Here is a 27,967-nt window from a genome sequence, read left to right on the forward strand (position 1 = left end):
AACCTGACCTTTACCTTGAACAGTGACTGACTCTACTGTCAGTGGAGTGGCCATCTACCAGGTCGAACTAACAGGGATAATACCCGCCTATGGTTTTGGCAGACTTCGTCCACCGTGACCAACCATGGAATTAAAAATGAAATAACGATTTTAGAAGTTGTTACAGCCGCAACGTGAGTGGATACGGGAGAGTAAAACTAAAAGTCCAGCCTATACGGTAGACTTCGTAGAGCTAGGCTTACATTTGCCCCAGGCATAAGTAAGACAAGACATTATGTCACAACTTACCAAATTTTACTTTCATCATCAGATCCACGTATGTTTTTATCGCTATAATGTTGTACGTTATACTTACATTTATGTTCACAATATTCAACGAAACATGTCATGTTCACATGTTGTGTCCAAATACTTTAGTACAAACTGCAATATTTCCTTTTAAGGAAGATTGGTACTTGCAAAGTGCAGTATTGTACCAATATTTAGTGGAAGACAGAATGTTATTATTTTTTTACATGCTATTTGTAAGGAGCGAAAATATTTCCTTTTTTTCGTATATAATTATCTATATATTGATGTATATATGTACTTACTGTAGCACTTGTAATTTCATTGAGCAACTGATTATTTATTCTACAGATGGGTGAGGGTGAGGGGCTCATGAAAAATGCAGTTGTTCTTGTGAACAGGCATGAAGAATGTTGGTGATCGTTATCCCCTAGATTGCATTGATCACCAATAATTTTCGGATTACGTACAAGCCACAAAAAAGAATTGCTGAAACTGCCACTTTAACAGTCTGACACCGGCCATGTTACATACCTGAAGACACCAGTTCTGAGAAAACTGGATATTTTAGAAGAGTGTGTAAAAATTTAAATTGAAAAAAAAGACACTAATAGAAATGTATGTAAATATTCATTAGTTTAATGTATGAAACATGGTTGTACATTATTTATTTCAGAAATGCTTGCTTCTGGTTTGTACATATAAATTTCAAAAGGATTCAAAATGTATCTTAATGAGTACCCCTTGGCACTATTAAAATAGATATACAAGCTGGAATAGTTTGGTCCTGTGCATGTTGTGCTTCTCTTATGAGGAATCGTGGCCGAGTCATTAGTCTGAGTTAGTTACTTAGTTGAAAGGGTCATTAACCTTCATTCCATACATTGCTCATGCTATCAAACACTGGTTTGTTTGCTTCAAACTAGCTCCTGCCATATTCCGTCCAAGCATTCACTGTCAAACATATGTCATATTCGGGATTTTACTTTCTTAGTAAAGTACAAATTCTAGTACTTCTTTGGTTGAATCCCATTTGGGATCCGTCCTAATTGCCAGCACACAAAGTCAGCCACCTAGCCTGCTTAGACCCATGAAGATCTTGATTAGAATGCTTGTCATAAGAGGCAGCTAACGGGGGGTGGATGGTCAGACTCAGACTTGCTGACATGGTTGACATGTCAACATAACCCAATTATGTTTGTGAAATTCTTTTAGCAACAACATGCAACTTAAGTCTATGGAAGAAGAAGATGAGCTTGTATGGTGTTCTTGTGAAATTTAGACATAATCATCTGGCCCACAATCATGGAGTTAACTTTATTAAACGAAAAAATGTAGATAGTTTGATGAAATACAAGTATTTTAATGTGTCGCTAAAAGGATACATTACGTCTCAGCAACATGTGAATGTGAGAAATGTGATGTCAAAGTAACATTACATTTATATGATAATGGACAGGTAAGTCAGACCAGTGGTCGACAAAATGAGCACAGGTCTACAGGTCACAATGCATTGGTAACAACATGTGACATTCCCAGTCAGGATTTGTTTTCAGCAACCCATGCTTGTCATGAGAGATGACTAACAGGAGTGGTCATGCTTGCTGACGTGATTGACACATGTCATCATATCCCAATTGTGTAGATCGATGGTCATGCTGTTAAACACTGGATTGTCTGGTCCAGACTCAATTATATAAACACCACTTCCAGGGATTGGGATGGGTAACTTTGACAATGGGCCATTTTCAGGATTATTAGCCATTTTTAGAATTTAGAATGGAACACAGCCTTTATAGCAATAGTAAACTTCAAAATTTTACTGGGCTATTTTTAATTCTAATGTGCAAAATGACCTATGGCCCCTGCCTTTACCAACACCTGCACTTCTGTATAGCTTGAATGTTGCCGAGTGAAGCATTAAGCAAGAAAGAGAGAAAACTTTCAGTATCTTATGGTTGGAATATATATCCTAAAAGCTTTCTAAAACCGTCCTTCCTATGAAATGTAAATGTCTTCAACATGCCATCAGATGACATCCTCCTCGCCATCATCCTCATCGTCTGCCCTGCGAGGGTCCATGAACTTCGTGTGGGACTTGAGTCGTCCACTGGGTCAAGGAGCTACCAGCATGGTCTACAGTGGCAGGAACAAGGTAAATACTGGGAAGTGACATCTGAAAAGAAATGTCTGAGACTGATATCCAATAAGCAATGAGAGATTCATTACTTGAATACCATCCATTAGTAAGATGCAGCTGACAGGGTTGGGTGGTCATGCTTGCTGATTTGGTTCATTCATATCATTGTAGCTCAGTTGAATAAGTCAGTCCTTATGATGCCAATCACATTACCATACTCTTATTATTTACAGACTGCTATTGTATGACAGCCATGCTTGAGTATTTAGCATTTTAGACAATATGTTTCAACTCTGTTTTGATGAATTCCATTCAAACTATAGCTTCATCATAAGCCAGGTTTAAACGACATGATGCCAGTGATAAGTGTCCAGTCAAATTAACCTATTTGTTGACACTGAAAAATCCAAACAGCTATCATTGCACATCATCTCTGATTGACGAAGGATTGCCTGAATGGATGTGGACTTACCTGCTTCAGTTTTAACACTCAGACCATGTTAGATTTTCAGCTGAAAGAGAACATATATATTTTGGATAGAGAAATCATCACATCTGCCACCACGTCCTTGTTGTATGTGATGGTAGAATGAAAACATAATGCTCTAGAGAAACTATAATATCTCAATGTAAGTATTGAATCATAAAAACAGTTCCTTATTCTTTTTCTGCTCTCGTGATCAGAGCTAACTTGGTGATAAATACTCACATGGCTTACTTGACATGAAATGTTACTTTAGCCAGAGAAACTGACAGAGCAACATCCTCCAAATTTTCTAAAACATAAGATAGGAAGCTTTTATTAATACATGTGTGTTTCATATCTTAAATCTTTTCAAGTCGCAGTTTATATTGACCATCAACATTGTATGAAGTTTGAAAGTTTACTTGATGAAAAATGCCACATCTCATACTCATACCTACCTGTGTAACAGTCACACTTGTTGAAAGTTAAGGTAAAGAACAACATGAAGAAACATGTTCTGTGGGTAGTTTTTGAGATGTTTAGTCATGAGCCAGTAAGTGATGAAGATTCATCAATTAATTTATCATGGCCTTACATATGAACTATAGTTTCAGTATTGGTAACTTGCAGATACTTAAAGGTTTGGAAATAGTCTGTATAAATATCCAAGCATTGGGGGCAATTGGGGTAGCAAAGTGGTTAAAGCATTTGTTCATCATGCCAAAGACCCATAAGTACAATTTGTGAAGCCCATTTCTGGTGTCCTTGTCATGATTTTGCTGGAATAGTAGTAAAAGTGGTGTAAAACCTCACTCAACCGCATTCCTGACCACCCGTTCACCCGCACGCTTGCTCTTGTTCGCTCCCTCGCTCCCTCGCTCGCTCCCTCACTCACTCACTCACTCACACTCACACACACACTCACTCCACTTTTGGTGTTGAATTATAATATGAATTGCCCAAACTGTTTTGATAAAAGAAAGAAGAATGCATGTTCTTCAAATATCTTTTACCATCTGCAGCATGTAGATTATGATTATTGATTGATAATGATTTCCTTTGTTGCCATGGTTACAGAGGAATGGTGATGCTGTAGCTGTGAAGGTGTTCAATGCTTCGAGTTACCAGCGTCCTGCCCAGGTCCAGTTCAGGGAATATGAGGTCATGAAGAAACTAAACCACGAAAACATCGTCAAGTTGCTAGCGGTGGAAGAGGAGGTAGGGATGAACTCATAGATACCTGGAAACTGACTCAGTATGTAACTGTATCCGATGTTTTGTGTACCTGTATATGAAAGAGAGCGTATGTGAGTGGATGTTTACCTGCAAGTGCTTGAGTGTGTAGAGGTATGTAATCAGGTGTTGACATGGTTGTGATTGAGTGTTTACTAGCATGTAACTAAAAGTTTCCATGTTTGTGATAGACAGTTCACATGTATGTAATTGAGTGTTTATGTTTGTGATTGAGTGTTAACATGCATGTAATTAAATATTTATGTGTGTGAAATTGAGTTGTACCACATCTGATAATGTGTGTACCTGTGATACACATGACTGATGAATTTGTACCTGTTTATGAATGGCTGTGTATAATGTACCTGCAACTCACTGGATGTACCAGTGTGTGGTTGACTGTTTACCTGCACTGTACTGTGTACCTCCGATATTCCAGCAAACCAGCTACCAGAAGGTGCTAGTGATGGAACTCTGCCCACATGGGAGTCTTTTCACTCTGCTCGAGGAACCAGATAATGGCTTTGGTCTTTCAGAAGAGGAATTCCTGCTGGTGCTGAAACATGTCTGTAAGTCAGCTGACTGGGCACAATTTCATTCATCATAGACAGGGTGCTGAATCATGTCCATATCTCACCAAGCATGGGTAGGGTTTTCAATATGATTTTGTCAACGCCCTATTGTATGTGTAATTCTGAAAAAAAGTATGCCAAAACGTAACGCCTGATTATTCTCGAGCCTTACAATGTGATTGCACAATAGATTTGTCAGAAATTTGGTAGTTTACATTGTTTGTGAATATCAGTGAGTGATGGTATGTAGTATGTCTGCAGCCCTGGGCATGAAGCACTTGCGTGACCTGGATGTGGTACACAGAGACATCAAACCAGGCAACATTCTCCGACACATCGGTGAAGATGGCAGGTGAGACACCAGGCTAGTGGGTAGCACCACTCCAGTACAGTTATCCACAATATCATTCACCTCAGCTTTCTGACTCTGATCCCATTTGTGTAGTCACTACCCTCAGGCCTTGTGACAAGTACCGACAAAGCACTGTACCTGAGCCATCTCCCTAATACCATTATTTTTTCAGTGCTTATATGTTGGGTAGTTGTAATGTGCACATAGTGTTTCCTTGCAGATCCATTTACAAACTGACAGACTTTGGTGCAGCTCGAGAACTTCATGATGAGGAGAGATTCACATCGCTGTATGGGACGGAGGAATACCTGGTAAAGTGGTGTACTCAAGAAACATCGCCAGTGATTGAGTCGTGGCATTTTCTTTTTCAGATTCTTGCAAACTCTGTCTCAAAATGTGTGAAATACAGTGTTTTAAGATAAAGAATGTTTCCATGTTGGTAATGGGTATAACCTTTTCAAACCATCTAGGATAGGTCTTCATTTGTTGTGTGTTGCCTGCATAATGTCATACATATTTTAAGGCGAAAGGTTGATCTTTTGGGAAATAGAGAGCGAGAGGAGAGTGTTGCCTCAGTGTTTTTTCCACTTTGAATGTTTTTTGTGAATTGTCAGTGACTTCCTTCCTGTTGTCAGCACCCAGACATGTATGAGAGAGCAGTGCTGAGACGAGGAACCGGACAGAAGTTCTTCGGCACTGTTGACCTGTGGAGTCTGGGAGTGACAATATACCACACAGCCACCGGCAACCTCCCCTTCAGGCCCTATGGAGGACGGCGCAACAGGGAGACAATGTAATCTACTCACTAAATCTGGGGTCTGGCAGTGTGACTTTGACACACACAAAATGTGGATTGGGATACCTTTGTTTGTTCTTGTCGTGATATTGAGGCAACCCGTGAAGATCTGGTTAAAATTGGTCTTCAGTAACACATGCTTGTTGTAACAGGCAACTAACAGTATAGGATGGTCAGACCCGGTGATTTGGTTGACACTTGTCATAGTATGCCTATTAAGTAGATTGATGCTCATGCTGTTGATCACTGGATTATCTGGTACCATATAGCTGGAATATTGCTGAGTGAAGGTAAACAACAAAGCAACCAACCATTATAGTGAAGCATCAAATTAGTGTCCATCACTAAACATATTGCTAGTTTTTATGGCTCATACTTGTGCCTCACTTTCATGTGACAGATTCAGACAACTGTCCATGTGTTCTTGGAAATGGTAGCTGACAAGGAATGAGTGTTGCATTACTTCATTCTGTCCCCAGGCATCAGATAACGACAAAGAAGGACTATGGTGTAATATCTGGTGTACAACGCTGTGAGGGTGGACCAATTGACTGGAGCCGAGAACTCCCACAGACATCACGACTGTCAGGGTGAATTATGATAATATACCAAACACTATACTTATGGACAGAATTATTATTATCCCCTACAACGCGTTTAGCAGGGAGTCTTAAAATGCCCTCCTTTCGTGCGTGTGTCCATCCATGCATCTGTGCTCATTGTGGAGCAGAACTTTGAAACCATTTAGTATTTCATCACCAAATTTGGCTCATAGATAGATCTGGTGGTGTACTGGTGCCTTTTAGTAGTTTTGGAATCCTGAATAATTTTTTTTTTCGTTTCCATGGCAACTACTTTGACTTTGACTAAATTTGGTGACTGTGCTCTTTTCTGGACCAGAACTATTTTTTCTCCAAACTTGGCTCATAAATACATCTTGTGGTGTGCTGATGCCTTATGGTAGTTTGGGGTTTTGGAATGAAATATATTTCTGCGTTTCCATGGCAACAAGTTTGACTTTGAATTTGGTGGTAGTGCTCTTTTCTGAGAACTGTAAAACCTTGCAACATTTCTTTCTTAAACTTGGCACATAGATTGCTCTGATGGTGTACTGGTGTCTTTTGGTGGTTTTAGGTTTTTGAATAAAATATATTATTTTTCCTTATCCTGACTTATGCTTAATTGCTTGTCTCCCTCTTCTATTTGAAAGTTAGTGGAACACTGAAATCCCTTGAAGTTCCCTTCTTCAAACGAGGACATAAAATCACACTCATCCATGAGTAACTTACCTTTCCTGTATGCTAATATTGGTCACATGATCAGCCATATCAGTAATGGTGGTTTTGGATACTCCCCAGGGAGCTCAGAATGAAAAGTTAGTGATTTCTCATCCACTGAACGAAGTCATGGTGATCTAGCACTAAGATCACATGTATTTAGAGGATTTAGTTCAATAAATGCTCACTGTTGTTATTATTATCATTTTTTTATGTCTATTTGTGGCTCAGCAGTTTCGTTGTGTATTGATGTTTCAACTTTTTGCCATTTCACCAAGTTAAGGACTATGGCACTGACCCTGTACCTTGACCACTGACCACATACCTCCTGGTTTCAGCGGCCTCAAGCTATTGATAACCCCTGTCCTTGCGGCACTGCTGGAGCGGAACCCTGAGAGAACGATGCCATTTGAGAAGTTCTTTCATGAGTCGGCCACAATAACATCCAAGCTGAGTACTGACATTTTCTGTCCTGCGCTGTGTTCCAGCATCAGGGTGTTCCTGGATAGGTCAGACGGGTGAGTTGTCTTGTGGTTCACATTCAGTTAGGGGTCATGAAAATATCTGTGTCATCCAGACTGGAACAGACAGTATCAGTGATTGATGTTTCTAAGAAATGATTCACTTCTTGACTCAGTGTTAACTAATTCACTGCAAGAGCCATTTGGTTGCTTCTCACATCAACATAAATTGCAGCTGGGCCAACTGTAACCAGGAATTCCACTTCCTACAGTTTTGTAAAAACGTATCTCTAAGTCTAAACATAATCTTAAGAGGAGAGACCCAGGATGGGATAGCAACTTTTACATTGTTGTCCTAATCAATTTTCATAGAAAATTTCCATTCATCTCTTTATGTTCCTTTAAAGTTATTCAAAGCTTCAAGAGATGATTGCTGAGCAGACAGACATTCCTGCCAGCGACCAGCTGATCCTGTATGACGGCCAGGAGCTGACCTCTTTAGTTGACCACATGACCCCAGTCCACACATACCCTCTAGACATCTCCCCGACTCACCCCCTCATCGTCTACAACAAGTCAGATGACCATCTGTGTTACTGCAAACCAGCCAAGGGTAAGTTGACCTCTCTACTTGACGGCATGACCCCCTTCCTAACAAACCTTCTGGACATCTCCCTAACTCACCCCTTCATCGTCTACAAGTCAGATGACCGTCTGTGTTACTGTAATCCAGCCAAGGGTAAGTATCTGCTGCCTGAGACAGAGACACATAATACTGAGATGATAAAAATGTCAGTTATTGTTGGGTACCAGTGAGGCTTGATTGGAACCACTCCCTCTAGTCGTGGCTGCATGTTGTCTTGTGCATTATGTCTCTAATCTATTATTGTCAATAAAGCCACTGCATGGTTTTGTCCTGAGCATCACCAGACTTCTGATTTAAAGTCTGGCCACTGTACATCTTCGAACATCTAAGATGAACTCTTGTTTTTTGTAAGAAATGGGTTTCAACAGAGAGAGAAATTCCACAGCAAGTTGTTGACTTAGTTTTGGGTGGTAAAGTCACTACTGAACTGAAGTTGATTGTTCCAAATGAGTTAAGGTAATTCATGATTCTCCAGATAGTCAAGGATATGAAGTTTTAGACTCCAGATTGTCACCAAGGCATACCCATAGCCTGAAAGACATGAATCACTAAAGAGTTCTCTGGGTCATAGGAAATCTAGACTTGCTTCATTTAGGGCTTTAGCATGGAAGAAAGGGCTGGCTCAAGGGAAAATAATCTGGTTCAAGGATTGCCAGACAGTCTACATCAGTCAAATAACCTGATTCATTTTATTAGGCTTACCAGACCATTTGTTAGTGTAACAGTGATGTAATCTATGTATTTTATTGCACAAACCTTCACCTATGCTTATCTTGAAGCCAGTTTCATGTCATCATATTAGTGCTTCACTGCCTACCGAAAGCTGTCATTTTTATAACTTTCTCCCCTCAATGTTACAGGTTCATTTCCCAACCTACAGAGTACGGGCTACTTGGACGTTGACGCCAGCATGGCCAAGAAATGCAGCATTGTGGTGTGTTCTAAAACCCGTGCTGTTGAGACGCTGCTGTCACGGAGCTGTCACATGCATGTTGCCGTCAGACAGTATAGGTAAGTTTGTCAGCGTTCTTTCCTCTGTAGATTTCAGCCTTCATTGCAACTTCAACAAATGTCCCATGGCTCCAAGGTACTAATGAATTCTGAACTTATTGCAGTTTGGTTTGAATCTTACTAGTGTGTCGGTGACATACTGTTACACACACTATCTGCCAGGTGAGGCTGCTTTAAAGTGAAGATGTACAAGTTTATCATACTCAGCACCTTCAAGCTTTCTTGAGTTACCACTTGTTAATGCCCAAGCGGTGCTATATGTCCGCTAATCCCAATCCTGGATAGTCCCATTTAGATACAAGCATGTAGATCTGTGATGGTCAAGGGATGAATACGAATACCATGCTTGTTACAAGAGTGGTTGACATATGTCATCAGTTCCCAATTGCGCAGATCGAAGCTCATGCTGTTAATCACTGGATTAGCATGGACACTGTTAATCCTACACCAGGGTCGAACAGATTTGAATATCAGTTGACCTGGAATTTCCAAGAGATGACCCATCTTATTTGCCTGCACACGAAGTCAGCTGGCTAAGCTGCTCAGCCACCACAATATGCACAGTTGGCTGACTTTGTGTGCTTGTGATTAGTGGCCTCAGGATGTGGGCTGAAATCCTATATGGGACTCAACCATAAGAGTACTCAAATGTGAACTTTACTGAGAAAGTGTAATCCGAAATATAATATGTTCCATTTGACCACTTTCTAAAATGACATTGTGTAATCTTTTTACATCAGTGTCAATTTTATTTCTTCCAGACAAACTTTGTACAGCCGAATTAGCAGTGTGACCAGCATTGTGGACAATCTGTTTCCCTTCTGCCGAGCCACACAACAATGGCATGAAAACTTCTTGCGGCTGCAGAACCAGCAACTACGTGTGCTACAATTGCTCCTCAACACCAACGTGGGTGGCAGCAACCTCCAGACCCTGATGACTCGGGTGCAGGAGACACTCAGAACCTCTCAGGCCAAATGTCAGTCTGGTGCTCTCAAGGTAAGGGCAAATGTCAGTCTGGTACCCTCAAGGAGGGGCCAAATTTCAATCTAGTGCTCACAAGGAGGGGCCAAATGTCAGTCTGGTGCTCTTAAGGAGGGGCCAAATGTCAATCCGGTGCTCTCAAGGTGAGACCAAATGTCAATCTGGTACCCTCAGTGAGGGGCCAAATGTTAGTCTGGTGCTCTCAAGGTGGGGCCAAATATCAATCTTGTTCTCTCAGAGCTGAGAGGCAATATATCAGTCTGGAGTTCTCAACATGAGGCCAAATGTCAATCTGGTGCTGTGAAGGTCAGACTAAATGTCATTGTGACGCTCTGAATGTCAGACTTAATGTTAGTGTGATGCTTGAAAGATGCTCTCAAAGGGAATGTTTTTCGACGTATCAGTAAAAGTATCCAGTAACCACCAGACTTGTCCCTTCCCTTCAGGTGCAGCAGATGATGGACCAGGCCAAGAAAGGATTAGACTCGGTATTGGAGCTGCACCAGAAAGTGAAGAGCTGGGAACAGGATAAGACCTTCAAGGAGGAGAGATGGTAAGTGGAAGAGATGAGAAGTCATTGAGTGAGCGAGTGAGTTTAGTTTTACGCTGCACTCAGCAATATTACAGCTATATGGCGGCGGTCTGTAAATAATCGAGTCTGAACCAGACAATCCAGTGATCAACAACATGAGCATCGATCTGCACAACTGGGAACCGATGGCATGTGCCAACCAAGCTAGCAAGCCTGACCACCCGATCCCATTAGTCGCCTCTTACGACAAGCATAGTCACCTTTTATGGTAAGCATGGGTTGCTGAAGGCCTATTCTACCCCGGGACCTTCACGGGTAAGAAGTCCTTGAGTGTGGGACTGACTGATGATATGTATGTGAGAATGTTCAGGTGAGGAGATAGCAGATTGAGATTAAGGAGATGGTTGATGAGGACCTTAGCATTTTACCCTTGTCAGCAAGGTATCTCAAGCACCATCCACTGGATTTTCTTCACAAAGCGGCGCCAAAATTCATTCGTGATTACTGAAGACAAGGATGGAGTGCAGACACTGAAAGCAAACAAACACAATAAAGTTAGCCATATTACAATATAGAAGTGTTATTCTTGAAAGGTTTATGTCATCTTGACTTGCCAGCTAATTCTGTTCTCTTCAAGTAAGTTTTCATGGCATCAAACACTGACTAACATCCAAATGTACATGTTTACCTCCTGAGTATAGCCAAGTGATGTGTGTTGTACAGGGTGGAGAAGATACAGGTGGTCAGTGGCAAGACCAAGGCCATCATGTACAAGTTCAAGGAGGACAAGGCCAAGAGGGTTCTTAACTACAACGAAGAACAGATCCACCATTTTGAAAGGTAGGGAGCAAATATTCCATGTTTCATGTTAGGAAACCTATCAGTGGATTAACAGTGATAGCCTCTATCAGTAATAGTTTATTAATTGCACCATTCTCCATGTCTGTTTCCAGATGTAGCCTGAATGAGATGTGTTCTAAAGCCAAGTCTATCTTTGAAACTGTGGATGAGAAAGTCAAGATACAGGCAGGAGCATACAAGCAGTGGTACAGGTATGACTGTAATGGTTTTATGAATATTTCTGGTCACAAGAAATTGATGGGGTAGCCGAGTGCTTGAAGTTTTCGATTGTCATCTCAAAGAAACAAACTTAAGTCTCAGTTTTGACTTGAGTTTGAGTTTTTACTCAAATTTGAGTAAACACAGGAAAATTTATTTCCCAGAATGAACTGAAATCGATATTAAACTGAAACATAGTAGACAATTTGAGTTTAGTGGATAAATTAATTGAGTATGTATGGGTTTTCTTATATTAAAAATACAGTTTAGTTAAAATTCAGCTGTTTCAATTTGAGTAAAATTTGAGTTTATTTCGAGAAATTGGGGCCAGGATTCAGTTCCTCATCTGGACACATAACTAATGCAAGTAGACAACTTTCTCTTCTGTCATCCATGCCACTTTCATATAAATTCATCCTGTTTTATTCAGGGTAGATGTTTAAAATTTTTTACTTACCTTACCATAGGTCTATAGTATATTACCTCAAACTTCGCTTAATAGGAAATCCAACAGAGTTGAATTGCATTCAATCTTGAATGGCTACCTCGCAGTCTACGACTCAGGTTACGGAAGTATCTGGATCTCCCCACTGCGCATGCGCACACGCATAGACTCCACGAAAAACTTCACTTTTACTTCAAGCATCGTTTGCTCTAGACATGTTTGGATTGCTGAAAATTTTTTTCAGATCTAATAACGTTTCAACGTATTTCACCTTTACTCTTATTCTGTGTAAGTGTGATTTTAAGTGTGGTATGGTGGCGGATGCCATTTCTTCGCTGAACATGGGCTTTGCTAAATTATCCCTGAATGCTACAGTCTAAGAAGCAGAAATACAAGGTTCACAGTTTGGACTTCGCGGAGATGAAGACATCAAGAGGCTGTCCTCTTCCATGTCTTACAAGGTTCAGGTTTCTAGACTACAGGCTATAGATACTGAATTGCGGCGCATCTTGAGACCAGTATCAGCGTTGGCGTTGGCTACGTCATCAGCGGCGGTGGATTTAACGAAACATAATGAATCAAGACTGGAGCATTTGTCGTCGCCTTTTGTGTGGCAAGGCAAGGTGTTGCATGACTTGTTAGGACCTGTGAGGACAGCATTGGCAATGACGACGGTGGTCTGCAGAATGGGTTTCTTGGATGCGTGCTCTTGGCAGGAGGAATTTAAGCGGAAGTTGATCAGAACGCCCTTCTCTTCACAAGCACTCTTCGGGAATGCCATCCCAGAGATATACAAGGAGCATGCGGATCTAAGGAATACAGAGGTGTCTGAAGCACTCTCATCTGCCTTTTGTGGCAGATCAGGGACACAAGATAGAGGCAAGAGACGCTACATTCTAAGAAGAGACTCCTTCAGGTTGGCCTTCGCCAGAGGTCACAGCCAGAGATTCACATCAAGTGAGCGCTGTAAGCCAGCAGATACAATCAGGGACGCCCCCGGCGCCCCTGGCAGAGACAGGGGGAACACCCTACTCAAGGTGTTGAGGGCGTCACCTGTCACGACAGGGACCTAATGCCCCGAGCAGTGCCAGTGTTCCCTACACCAGTAGACTAGGTATCTTCTGGAAGAATTGGCCCATCTTCAGAGATCCCCGTGTTACTCGAATTCTGAGAAGAGGCTACAGACTACTGATTATTCAACCTGCAGAACCTCATTGCGGAGACATGGACATACCGAGAACCACAACGCCAGCTTTTGAAGGACAACATCGCAGTGCTGTTGGGAAAATGTGCCATCGAGGAAGTACCGGGCCCACTCCTCTCACCAGGGTTCTACTCTCTGGTTTTCCTCATTCCCAAGAAGGATTCCAACAAACTACGGATCATCCACAACATGGCAGCATTCAACGAGCAGTACCTGATGGAGCCTCCACATTTCAAGATGGTGTTTCTAGAGCAGTTACGCCTTAAGTTGACTCTGGGTACATGGCTGTGCAGTGTTGACATACAGAGTGCTTATCTGCACATCCTGATCTACCCTGCTCAGAGAAAATTCATGAGGTTTGTATTCGAGGGTCGGCATTACCAGTGGCGAGTCCTGCCGTTTGGCATTTCCACTGTCCCATGGCTATTCACCAGAATTACGACATCCATCACTCATTTTCTTCACCTCAGGCAGATAGAATTCAACCCTTACATAGACGATTGTCTACTCAACCAGTTCGAGCCTCAGTTGCTACACAGACAGCTAGATTTTGCCATCCATCCCCTGGAGCAGCAAGGTTGGTTTATCAACCGAGAGAAGTCGCACATAGAGCCCATGCAGGAATTGGTATTCATTGGAGTCCTGTTCCAGATACAGTACAATCGAGTGCGGATTCACCTCGACCGGTGGGGGAAGATCTCCCTGTTTGTGGCAATGGGATTGTCAGAACCATTACTCCTCAGAAAGTGGCACTCATTGTTGGGCCTTCTGACGTCAGCACAAGATTTAACATGCAGGGGCGCCTGTTACGACCATTGCAGAGGTACCTTCTCCCATACATACAGACAGACGATGTCAAGATGCACCTGTTGCTTCCGGTACATCTGCACCAATACCTGCACTGGTGGACTATCGAATTGAACGTCTGCGAAGGAGTTTGTTTAAGCAAGTTTGTGCATGACCACGCACTATTCTTCGACGCGTCACTCCAGGGTTGGGGTGCGCATCTAAGCAATCAAACTACCACAGGGCTTTGGTCTGACACAGAAGCAAGCTGGCACATCAACAATCTGGAGCTGGAAGCTGTGATTCAGGCTATAAGTCAATGGACGTCGCTACTAGGCCATTCCAACCTACTGATTGTTTCAGACAATACGACAGTGGAGTGGTTGATCTTGAGACAAGGGACAAGGGGGTCTAAGATTCCCGAATTGATTGCTATGGTGAAGGCGTTTAAGCTGGAGGACCAGAAGGTGAAGTTCCGGCCACCAGCGTTGGACCTGAATGTGGTACTTCAACACTTGAGGGGTCACCCTTACGAGCCTCTGGACAGGATGTCATCTGATCATCTAACGAGGAAAACTGTTTTTACTGGTGTTAGCGACAGCAGCGAGCGTGAGCGAGATTCATGTGCTGGACGTGACCAGGGTCCGTTTTGAACAGACCAGACAGGGTGCAGCACAACTGGGCCTCCTTTAGAATTTCCTGGCAAAGAACCAGCTGCCTGGTCAACCAGACAGATTATTCACCATCCTGCCTCTTTCGACCTTCATCGGACCAGAGGATAGAGAGGAGCAGTTATTGTGACCATTTCGGGCTCTTAGATTGTACATCAAAAAGTCCCCTCCTCGTCAAGGAACCAGGAAGAGATTGTTCTTGCCTTTTGTCCATGACAGCGAAAGGGGAAGTCACCAGGAACACTATAGCTTTATGGCTGAGTCAGATCGTCTTGGCGGCTTATGATGCATAGAGTCTTCCTCACCTGTCCACTAACAACCCACCTGAGATTCGGGCGCTAGCCTCAACGATGGCCTTACACGGGAATTGCTCTGTTCCGGACATTATGGCTGGGTGCTTCTGGCGATCTTCAACTGTTTTTGCTAGTCATTATCTGCAGGACCTATCAGTGGAAGATGTGGAAGGGCTGCTGTCTTTTGGACCATTAGTAGTTGCGCAGCAACTTACTCGTCCTGCCGCCCTTTAAGTGTCCTTTACAAGAGGTTGATGCGGCAGACCGGCTTTCAAGAGAATCAGTAGTGGTCCGGCTGCCACGAAGCATATGTGGGATTTGTTTTATATGCTGACGGTCGTCTGGAATCCTTCACCACCTTCCAGTCTGTTGTATCCATATGCTATAGAGCTATGGTAAGGTAAGTAAAAAAATTGTTAAAATCTAAACATTTCAGATATTTAAATGCTTACCTTACCATAGGGCGGTAAGTCCCTCCCAACGCTGGATGCTCCTCCCCACTACGTACTCTTCGGACCGAGAAGTAAAAGTGAAGTTTTTCGTGGAGTCTGCGCGCATGCACAGTCAGGAGATCCAGATACTTCCATATCCTCACTGTCGTAGATTGCTAGGTAGCCATTCAAGATTGAATGCAATTCAACTCCGTCGGATCTCCTATTAAGCGAAGTTTGAGGTAATATGCTATAGACCTATGGTAAGGTAAGTATTTAAATATCTAAAATATTTAGATTTTAACAAGATTGGAAAAGGCGTTTCCTCATTACTTGTTGTTCAACAGCATGCATTCAATCTGCCAGAGGTGTATGTTCCCCATGGAGTTGATAAAGATTTACAAAAAGGCAGTGTTACCTAATTCTGTGAGAATAATGTAGCCTAATATCACTTGGTATATTGTTATCGCTCACCACAAAGTGAGAAGGTTATATAGGTCTGAGCTCCATCTGTTCATCCGTCCGTCCTTCCATGTGCAATAATGGGGACACGTCTCAAAAACCATTATAGATGGAGAAACCAATTTTAGTATGTGTTTCCATTACATAAATGCTTTGATCGAGTTTGAAAATGGACAACAGTGTTACAATTCTTTACAGAGTTAAGGCCTTTGTCATGCCTTTCTTGCACAGTGACTAGTTGTCTAAATAGGAACAAAGCACTGTGGCGGGGGATACTGATGACCATTTCTTCTCGTTATTATTATCATCATCACCATCCTCATTATAATTGCAGCTGTGCCTGTCAGTGTTGGCGTCATTGCCAAGTTCTAGGAGTTAAATTGAAAGTACTGTTTGATCAGCAGTCACAGTTTGTGGAGAGTCTCAGCTCGGTGAGTAGCTTGGTCTTCATCAGTAATCCTATATTGTCTTCGTGACATCCCAACATTCATGTCTGATAGCAAACCATACATTTTTTGTTGTGAGATAAGCATTATTCCTGAAACCACAAAATCTTTAGATAATTCATGAATGAAAGAAGATCACTATTTATGAATTCTTAAATCATTAAAATCACCTGGTGTGTTTACAAATTGTTTGCCCAGTGTCCATGGATTCACTCATTTTGACTAATGAAGGGATTGATAGTCACTGATTAAGTCAACTGATAGTTCTCTAACCATTAATGAATCCTACGATGAGCTTACTTATTTGAACAGCAGAACCAGAAATCCCATACGGGAACTTAAGAAGTATGAAAGAACAAAAACTAACCGAAATTAAAAACAAAATACTGATCACTTAATTCCGTAACTGCCAAGTTGCCATGGTGATGTCCAATGAATGCCTTCCTTCTAGTGCTGCCTCAAGTACCAACAGATTGTGGAGGAACGGCTCAAGTGTATTGAGCAGGAATCGGGGGTGTCAGACCTAAGTCTGGCAGAGTATGACAACGTTGTGAAAGTGGATGATCTCACAGTGGAAGTCAACAAGGACGCCTCAGCCAGGAAGGAGATGAGAGGAGACTTACTGGAAATGTGGGTACCCCTGTGGAATCTCAGATAACACATTTACCAATGAATTCTTGCTGTACGATCAAACTACTAACATTCTGGGCCAAGTTTTGTTTGCATGCTCATTGACTAACTACGTGATCTCATTAGTTGCCTCTATAATGAAAAGAACAGGGCTAATGGAGCTAAATCTAAAGGATCTTCATGAGTCTGGACCAGATAAGCCTGTGACTGAAGACATGAGAGCTGGTTCACATGTCTGGATAAATGGCACACCCAGGCCAAATAGAGGTTCTGCTGATCCAGTTTTACATCCAGCCATTAGGGAGTAGAACAAATTTCACATTTACACTTATTTCAGGTTGAAAGAGCAATTGAAATTACACTAATCAAAATATGCTAGGAACAAAATAAATGTTTAGAAACTCCTGACATTGTACTGTTATGTTTCAGGATTAAAACCTCCAGGTCATCATTAGAGGAAGTGATGCTACTAGTACATGAAAACACAAGTCTTCTCCACAGGTCAGTAGTCTCTGATGTGTTGGATTTTCATTGTAAAATAACACTCATGATTTTATTTTACAGTCAGTGTGATTTCATTTTAGACTGATTGATTGTTCACTAACACAAAACCTAGTAATTGCAACAAAACCAAATTTGGCACTGTCTAATGAAATCAACAGACCAACTCTGATGATTTGTCTCATAATTTTGGACACCCAAATAAATGTGTTGTTTAACTAACAGCTATTATTTTGTGCTATTTGTTCTGAAGATGGCCACCTGCTGGTAGAACAGCTTGGTAATCAACAAGTGTGTGGTGTGAAATTTCAATTTCATACATTTAACACACCCACAACCCTGTACAACCAGAAACAACATTTTTATTGAGTTGTTCAAAATTATGAGACAAAACATAAGAGAAGAATGTGCTGGGAGTTCTTCCCTGATGGTTTGCATCTACCATAGCTGTAGTTATGTTTCCTTGACAGCTTCAATGGCCTGGGGCTGGAGGTGGACACAGCATGGCAGCAGCCAGACATCACATGACTAGATGACCAGTCCCTAGTCTGTTGTAGAGTCCTCCAGTAGCTGTCACCGATATTACTCCTGCCTTGCAGTCTACATACAGTCACATACAGTCACATACAGTCATGTACAGTTACATACAGACACATGCATTAGTGTTAAACAAGACAATAATTAGTCTACCCTCCCCAAGATGTGTTTAGGCAGAATCAGGTCATGATTTTAGTCAAACCGCAGTTGACTTACACAATCAAGCCAGTATCGGCAAAACCATTGCATATCTCAAAAACGATTTACTCCAAGTTTCCTTGAAGTCAAGCCATCACCAGTCATTATTTCTTTGTTATAGCAAGGTTGTGCTTGTAATTATCTGGCAGATCTACATATGGTGAATCATATACTGAACAGCAAAAGATAAAAAATTCTGGCATTTTGTAGAATTTAATTAATTTGTGTAATATTGAAATTATTTACGAAACAAAGAATTATGAAGAATGGGAACTGAAGAAATTAACAAGAATTATTGCCTATGACCATACATGTACTTTACCTAATCAAAGTTTGATAGTAGTCAGCCATATTGTATTTATTATCCCCCTTACACATTAACGGGGGACAAGATGATCCCTGTAAGGAGCCAAACCATGTACAGTCAGTCAATACTGTGTTGATTGTGGGAATGTGTGTTGGTGACCCTGTCTGATGACATGTGTTGGGATACATGGATATTGTACACATGCCAATCTTCATAAACTTGAAATGTTTCCGCCACCAGTGCCGTTATGTGGAGATGCTTGTGATTCCACAAGCTTGTTGTTTTGTAGGAGAGTTATCTCCCTTGTTGGAGAGGATTGTTCCCATCTGTATATTATGTATATGTTTTATTTACCCTGTATGCAGTGATGGGTGGAGTTTATTTCTCATGGCTCATGTTCTCATGGTTTTAGTCAATATGTCCTTATCTTCATCCATGCATGATGCTAGTGACACTATTCCCATGTTAATGGATTTTTTATTTCATTATGCAATCAGTTGTCATTTTCCTACATTTATCAACAATCATAAATCATCATTTTGTTTAAGTGTCCTTTCTTGCTACAAAACCAGTTCCAACCTGAAGAAATCATGATAATCATTCAAGGTGAATATAAGCCCAGGTTACAGACACAGTTGCATTATCTGAAAAACTGAAGATAGAGAAGATTTTAGCCTACTGGAGTCAAATAACATTTGTAAACTTCTTATGAAAATGTTAGTATAACAGGCTGTGCTAACTTTTCAGAAGTTGTCCTTGCATGTAGATTACATTATTAATGTTAGAATTGTATGCTTGGCCAGTTGCATTTGACTTGGGTTTTGAGGGTTAAATTTGCATACTGCAGTTATTTAAAAGGAGACGTTGCACGTCTACTGCAGATCAAGGAAATGCAATCTTTAATAGAACAGGTGCGTAGAAACTATGTGTTCCTGACTTTGTGGTGTTTTCAACTTCAACTCGCACAAACCATTTGTTGTCAGCTGGCTGATAGCAGAACTTGGCCATATAAACATAGTGTTCACCTCAGACAGTCCCTGGTTTGGATCCAGTCTGCAAGTGGATACATTGTCATATTAACCTTGCTGCCACAGTGACATTTCTTCATTGACAAACAGTTGATGCTTTCATTCATGAAAGTTGCAGTGATTTATGTGGCAGAAGACATATGCAGAAGATTTAGCCCATATAAGTGAATTATTGTTAGTGCTGCTATAATGATGACTGATTCTAAACCACAAGTAAAGTCAAGTACCTGTAGGCAGTGTGCTAAGTGCAACTGGATACTGTTCTCACGGGATGCGATCAAGTGCCTCTAAGTAGTTGTTGTGGTGATGTTTAAATCTGAATGATATACTGGTGGAAAGGGGTAACAACAAACAGATATTTTTTTCAAAACCAGGGCCTAGATTTTCGAAGCTCTCATAGCACAGGTCATGTGTTGAAACAAATGTTGACCAAGTTCAATGTCAGTGTCTGTAATGTGTTAAATGCTAAATGAACCAGGCTGTCTGCAGTTCATGATCAATTCCATGCTCATCACATCTCCACCATGGCAGGATGGTTGGGTATGCTAATGGTTAAAGTGTTCACTTGTCACACCTAAGACCCAGCTTCAATTCTCCCAGTGGACACAAGGTGTGTAGGTGTTACATGCCCTGCCATGACATTGCTGGAGTATTGTGCACTCTAAAACTGAAATAACTTCTCCATTGATAGTGTTCCTTTACTTTGTTACATCAGTATATCATCCTGATTGTTATGCTAGAGTCCCACAGTGTGTCTTTCCTCTGGTTGAATACATCCACTTTGCTAGACTATAGGTTTATATCAATGCTCTTCTGTGGCAATAACTGCTTTACAATAACTCACATTCAATAGGGGTTCCTTCTTATTGATTTGCTTTCAGATATGTGCCCCCGAAATGGAACACATTGTGAATTATATTTCATTTTTTGTAGCTTTTTTCCTTCCAACTCATTGAAATGTCAATAGTGAGGTCAGGTTATTTTTGGCTCATTTTGACCATTGCTTGGTATTTTGTTGGGGAAATGAAATCTGCAAAACAATTCATTTATGCATTGTAGACTAGGACCATTCCATTTTTTTTAGAATTCAATGATGCATTCATCTTGAAGTGTTCCTTTTGATGGATATCTTCTGTCTTCTCGAATGGTCACAGCTGATAAAACCTTATAACTGTGAAATAGCTCTATGTTTGAGCCCTAATCTAAAAAACGTGCTATTGCAGAGTGTGAAAACATGCCAAACAACAGTTTAATAGCTGCATAATAATCAGACAAAGTGATAGCATGAATGACGAACCCTGCATCCAGGTTGCACAGACATCTTGTGACTACCCAATACACACACTGTTTGCTAACAGTGTCCTTGGGAGAATACAGCTGTTTCCTACACTCTTATGTATTAGCAGACCTGTAGATGCTAACAGGTTACAGATGCTGGTGTTTCTGTCAGCACGAAGATCATCCAATGGTTGTCCATCATCTTCTCACGTTATTGTTAATGTCCCAACATTTCTATTCCAACCAATAAACGTGATACAACAGTTTCACCTGTGCTGCTAGTACCTCAAGATTTGAAAGTATTGTAAGTGCAGACTGTTTGCAATGTCGTTGACATGCTTTCCATATAGCTCAAGTATTGAGTCTGATCATAGACAGGTATGACAACTTTATTAGTATAGTAGGGGTTTTTGTTCAGCTCATTCTTTTTTGCCCCTCATAGTTTTTTTGTTCTTCTGAGTCTCTGTCAGATAGGTGCCTCAGATGATCTGACCTTGCACAGATAACATAGAAAGCATTGTAATCATAGAATCATGATTCGTTCACACATAAAATGTGTCAAAATTCTTATTAATCAAAAATATATTCAGTTTCTAATCATAAACTATCTCATATAATGGTTGCACACTATCTTCTTCTGCTAACATTGCTATATTTTGCTGACAAAACGAGTTTCTGCAAACCCATGGTTTTACACATTGTATTTCAAACTGATCAATTTTGTGAATCGTCTGAACCCCCCATTTGATGACACAATATTAAGTTTTAGGGTGAAAACCAATTTTCTTGTTGCCATCCGTGACAAGAGTGGAATCAGAAGTTGTTATGTGCATAAATTTGTAATCCAATGTTTGTGTACATTGCTTACCTGTAATTATTACCCCTTTACTGTGATATAACTACCTGTAAATAGCCCACATTCCATGTCAGACGGAAGTTCCCACATAACGTCTCAATTCTATTGGACCTTGTGCATTACAATAATCAGCCTCTTGTCAAGTTAAAAAATATTAAAATTTGTTCGAGTGGTATTTTTGTCACATTTTTTTAATTCTTAGTTTCATGTGACAATGTTGTGAAGGTTGAGGATTCTGCTGAAGAAGAGGATATTGGATACAAATGGATTCATTGAAGTCATCTTGCAATGTTTAATGGCTCAAAGCATTATTGTCACTGATAAGGGCATTATTTTTCTCTTATGTGTATCACTGAACCACCAAATTCTGAAATTGGGTCTGTAAGCAAACTTACTAAAGACAAAATTATCTGAATAATGTTCCTGATTGTCATTCATTGTAATTGTTATTACACTTTCTCTTGTTCTTTGGACTTGTGTCATTGACTGATTAAAAGATAAACATTTTATGTGATGAGGCAATATGTTTTAGGTTCGAGTCAGTAGTGATGGAATGAAAAAAATTTGGGGAGGGTGGTCAGCAATAAAATTAGAAGGGCCAGTTGGGATATGTGAAACACAGAAAGAGAAATGGTGTTTAAAGTAGCACAAACTGTAGTAAGACCATGTTTAGCAGAGGAGCTGTAGACTGGTTTATGACACCACGAAGTGAGAAATGGCTTGGTATAAGGGAAGTTTTCAGTGGCAGCAGCCAACAGACATTAAAACTTGCAGCATTAACTATTATTAACAATAGCAACAGCTAACAAACACTGACAATAGTATCTGCTAACAATCCTTAATGGCACAGGGTCACACATTTTCAACAATATTTTGGCCTCTATTATATATATGGCCTCTATTATAATATATTGATGCAATTTAAAACTTTTTGTCCCATATTACTGGTCTGAAATTGATAAATAGAACTTCAAGGCTGACAGCTTCCAAATAGAGAAATACTTTCCATATATGGAATGTAAACAACTGCTCTGTATATCTACACTGAAAACTGTCGCATGTGGTATTGTCGGCGTTTGCCAAACTGGTTTCAATCACAAGTTGTGGATAGGATATTCGTAAAGAGCGCTCCAAGAGACATAACTCTATAGTGTTCACTTGCAATAATGTTCAGTCAGTAGATGCCGCATAAGTCACTTTAATGCAGCGTTGCATTAATTCATTCAAACATTTTAATTTGATAGTGTAATTACATGATTTGTTTGGGAAGAAACTATATGGCAATAATATGATAGTATTATTGAGAGAAATGCAGTATGTTTTTAAAGGGAAGTGTGGTGTGATACAGTGACTTAAACATCTGAATAATAACAGGAGCAAATAAATGTTCACAACTGCAATAGCTTGCAAACACAGCAATATCAAAACCTAACGAACATAGACAATTTTAGTAGCTATCAGAAATTAATAATGTCAATTTCTAACGAACATAGACAATTTTAGTAGCTACCAGAAATTAATAATGTCAATTTCTAACAAACATTATTTGTCTTAGTAGCTAACAAACATTAGCAATAGCTTTTAACGATAGCAAACATTCTGTTGGAAGGGGTGATGCATGGGAAAATTTGGCAATAATGATTGTTCAACTGCAAGGTTTACACTGGATGTTTTCAAGAACATAGCATCTGGAGTGATGATAGTTGGATAGTTGACAAATGTTGCCCAGTACCAGTTCTTGGAAATCTTTTTCTTGTAATTTAATCCTGATTATTCTTTTAAACATATGTGCCTTATTTAGTGTTTTTACTGGATGTCACACTGTTTGAAGAAAGAGATTGAGCATTGTTTATATTCATGAAATCAACTCCATCAGATCCATGCTTTCACTCAAATTTATGTGTACTGACCTGAAGGTACTCTGTGCTGGTACTCTGTGCATTGACCCGAAGGCTCTATGTGTACTGACTTGAAGGTTGTGTGTACTGACCTGATGTTTCTCTATGTATTGACCTGAAGGCTCTGTCTCTACTGACCTGAAGGCTGTGTGTGTGTTGTCTTGAAGGCCCACTGTGTACTTACCTGAAGGTTCTCTTTGTATTGACCTGAAGGCTCTCTGTGTGTACTGATTTGTATTCGTGAGAGTGTTTTAGTAAGAAATTGTGTGTTCAAAGACCAGATAAAATTTTATGCAGTCTGATGTTTACTTTTTGACTACAAACTATGTTATCAAGAAGGAAACAGAAGTTTACTTTCAATATCTATACTTCTTTCTTAAAATTAAGCACCAGATAACGTTTATAGGTTACTAACAGAGACCATATAGCACCTATTACGTGATCTCTGATACAAAATAGCAATTTAGAAAGAACGTGTAATGTGCCTTATATTGTGAGGAAGTACATTTTTTTTGTTTACAAAGTGACAAAGTGGATCTAAGCAGATGTTGTTTTGCTTCCAATGTATTTGCTACAGTTGCGTCTTTGAAGCATATATTACATCCTTGACCTTGTACTTGCTGCCCATGTGGCAGAGGGGAAAGGCGCTAAACATGATCTATTAGGCTGCAGGCTGAATTCAGCCTCTAAACCAACCTCTAAAACATGAGGTGCATATAAATAGGTTGTTTATACAATCCAAGCTGGTTTTACTATTTGATTGAAAAAATACTCATCAGGTCTCACCTGGTCATACCTCTGACAGTTTTACTTTGAAATGACAGTAATCCTGTGATCCTACCAGCAGTGCTATTCTGCCTTATCAAATGGAATCTGTTTCTGAGGCTAGTCCAAACTTGGTATTGTTTTGTTCTTATGTGCTATATCATAAATCAAGCCTTGTCCCAGGAGTGGTGTGTATGTCCAACTTGATACAGTGGTAGACAAATGTATGCATGATGCACAAGGATGACCCACCATTTGTCTAGTCTTCATGTGTCTGTGAGTTAGTGTGCAAATTGTTATTGTAGAGTGAGGGTATGACTATATTTGTTGCTTGGTGTAGGGAACATTTTGAAACTTTTGATAGGTACAAGCCTTGTGAACTCAACTTCCTAGTGGTCAGTAATGTAGAATGTCAGTCATCCAGCCTGAAGGAGAATGTGGGACTTGATGTGCTCCTTTCCAGAGAATATTGTAATTCATGGTTCTGATGAGGCCAGGCTATAGTCAGTAACACCTGGTTGACTGTTTCTGTATGCCCCATAACATGGATCGTTGCTCATTCTATCCACCATTGGTTTGTTTGAAGAGATATAGTAACAATAATGTAGAGCGCAGTTTTTATTGTTTTGTTTTTCAGATGAAAAAATCATCAGCTTGTTTTACCTACTCCTTATCTATGTTGGTCAGTTTGGTTGCAGCGTGGTGATTATTAGGTCACTGCTGGACATCCTCATCATCATATCTGCTCTTTTTGTATCACCATCATCATCATCATCATCATCATCATCATCAACGAAATCATACTACATAGTGGTCCTCATATATGTCTGTATTCAGGAACATTTGTACATTTCCGTCAGGAGATCAGGTCTCCACTGAGTTCAGATGAATGAATAAACTGTTTATTGACTTCATTGTGATGATATCTTTGTTTCTTGGGGTCTGACAGTAGATTATTTCTAAAATGGACTTCGGAAAGGATTATAAGAAAATGAAATGATACACGTGCGCATGTAACCTCTGAGAGTTCTTGTACAGACTTCACGTGATGGAGGGCTTTTCTCTAGTTTGCAGTGAAAACATACCGATTATTTTCACTTTAAACAAAAAAGCAAACCAAATAAAGTGATAATAAGATTGCGAATCTCATAATTTTACCTTCCTAATTGAAAATTTAAATCTCAGAATTGCATTCAACTTACGATAAAAGTTGACCATAGATTCAAATCGTACTGCTGTTTTAAGTCACGTGGTCCATCCGTCACGTGTAACATTGTTGTGTATTGTTTTACACCGCTTTTAGCAATATTTCAGCTATATGAACGAGGTTTGTAAAGAATCAAGGCTGGACCAGAAAATCCATTGATTTATATCATGAGCATCGATCTACGCCATTGGTGTAAGAAAAGCATGAAATGAAATCAATAACTCGACTACCCAATCCCTTTAGTCACCTCTTACGTCAACTGAAGTCCGAAAATCTGATCGTATACGGATCTAATATAATTGTGACAATGTAAAAGAATAACAGTTGCATATCATAAAGCAGGTTTATTCTGTATAAATGATATAAATACTATATTCATTAACAAATATACTACAGATTTACAGCAAGGACTGAGACCGTTGGTTCAGTGAGTGTCACTACATTGGTACAGATGACTCTTGTGTTAAAGACAGCTAGTGACTTGAGGGACATATTAAGTGATCTTTATTCAAAAGTCTGTTTTCTCTAAAATAGAAACTTCAACCCATCATGTCAGTGTATATAAAACTGTTGATTTGCCAAACATTCTTGAACCCCATATTGAGTTCCACATCGCAAAAATATTCACACGTACATGAAAGTCAATTTGTAACTCTGCAATCCACGGCTTTTATACTCCAAAAGTCGCAAAAATATTCACAAACGCATCTTAATACATCAGTTGCATTTACATAGTGCACTTTGAAAACACCATCTAATCACACACAAACTATATACATTCTGTAATACTGATTCGGTATGGGGTCCCCATGGGCTCTGTAAAAAGAGGGACTGTGCCCGACCCCTACATAACGCGGGTTACTACAACACACACTACACCACAGGGGGGAACCTCGAGTCTTCGCCGACAGGTTGACCTCTGCTCCAAGTTAGCATCCGAAATATGGACATTAAGAAAGAACCTTGTTCTGATTTCGAAACGACAAAAAGTCCACACGGCTACCTTTACACTGTGTCCAACAGTGTTCCATGACGGGAAAGATAAATCTGCAAGTCCTGAAAGGTTCTCTTCTTTGAAAATTAGGAAGAAGCAGCATTTAGCAATGTCCCTCGAAGTCAAGAACCCTGGTTCTATGTACATCTATCACATGCTATACAACGCATCGTATATACACTAACGGAAAACTAACAGGCAGCGCTAATTGTAAGTATATTTCCATATATCCCCCATTCTCTGCCCACAGAGGTTATTACTGTCATACCTACCTTACGTAGGAAGATATGACAGGCGTAACCTCTGAGGGAAGATCTCCATGAGATTTAAAGAAACAAAAACATCTTACCCTGCATATATACTCTGAAGAAAGGGATCATATTTGATAACGGGCTGACATAAAGGAGAGAAAGAGGTGGCATACATATTAAAATTTGGAAACAAATCGCCTCTGTAATGGACCTGTTCGTTACCATTCTGTGGCAGTTGTACATGATTGTTTCTTTTTAGGTTTGTGTCCACCCACGGTGGGTTTCATATTATTCTTATTGGATCTCATGGACGTCTTCGATGATCATTAAATGAAAGTTTAATGGTATTTGTATATATTTCAAATGTCACACAGAAATAAGAGATATATGGAAATATAGACGGAATGGTCCAAAAGATGGTTCCTAGTGTATGTCAAATAGCATCGCCATCTCTGGGATCAGCAGTTGAGTACGCAGTGGACGGACAAGAAAATAACAACTTCCTCTCACTTTGGTAACACTATTTTGGCAGTTCTTTGTGGCATCAGGACGGAATATATGACTCGGTGGTAGGAACAAACACATTCACATACATACACACGCTCAGCTGCAGGACACACAAGTATCTTTGCTTGAGCTGTTCATGAACCACGTTATTCCAGCACAAATCCTCGGTAGATGTTATCACAAAGTTGTAAACGTCCATTATGTTATTCATCTACATCAAAGGCTGGATATCTTTCTCTTAGAATAACATGATCTGTGTAAAAAACTCATCCCATAATTCCAGCTTCTAATTCATGCGGTTCCGCTGCGAACCATGACTTGATGATTGTTGAAGCGCCAGCAGAATCATGTATTCAGCTTCATGGCGTACTTTTCTATGTTCTTGGGGCGTTGCCAACGCCTAGCACTGTCTTGAAGGATCCAATTCCATACTTACCATCTGCAATAGAAAGCAT

General features: G+C 40.2%; 2 protein-coding genes across 6 annotated transcripts in view; one reads left to right on the forward strand and one right to left on the reverse strand.

Moving 5' to 3' along the window:
- Positions 1–25,467, forward strand: LOC137297060 (serine/threonine-protein kinase TBK1-like). 2 transcript variants are annotated; one of them, XM_067829025.1, is made up of 19 exons: positions 1–173; positions 2,321–2,443; positions 3,972–4,112; positions 4,567–4,696; positions 4,961–5,051; positions 5,272–5,362; positions 5,687–5,844; positions 6,327–6,437; positions 7,463–7,642; positions 7,993–8,198; positions 9,092–9,242; positions 10,004–10,241; positions 10,673–10,779; positions 11,482–11,598; positions 11,712–11,810; positions 16,444–16,540; positions 17,007–17,185; positions 17,615–17,686; positions 25,191–25,467. In XM_067829025.1, the coding sequence occupies exons 2-19, from the start codon at positions 2,321–2,323 to the stop codon at positions 25,192–25,194; spliced, it is 2,295 nt and encodes a 764-aa protein (XP_067685126.1). In that variant the 5' UTR covers positions 1–173; the 3' UTR covers positions 25,195–25,467. The 2 variants fall into 2 exon arrangements, with proteins under 2 accessions (XP_067685126.1, XP_067685125.1); XM_067829024.1 differs by lacking the exon at positions 25,191–25,467 and adding an exon at positions 18,157–18,703 and having other exon boundaries at positions 38–173.
- A 624-nt stretch (positions 25,468–26,091) lies between these two features.
- The window catches only part of LOC137297062 (uncharacterized), a 41,244-nt gene continuing 39,368 nt past the window's right edge, over positions 26,092–27,967 (reverse strand). For all 4 annotated transcript variants that reach the window (XM_067829028.1, XM_067829029.1, XM_067829030.1 and 1 more), the window contains exon 5: positions 26,092–27,951. In XM_067829028.1, coding sequence (XP_067685129.1) covers positions 27,887–27,951 — 65 coding nt within the window. In that variant the 3' untranslated portion in view covers positions 26,092–27,886. The remainder of the gene's footprint in view (positions 27,952–27,967) is intronic.

This window comes from Haliotis asinina, chromosome 9, assembly GCF_037392515.1.
Source record: "Haliotis asinina isolate JCU_RB_2024 chromosome 9, JCU_Hal_asi_v2, whole genome shotgun sequence".
Taxonomy (NCBI): Eukaryota; Metazoa; Mollusca; class Gastropoda; order Lepetellida; family Haliotidae; genus Haliotis; species Haliotis asinina.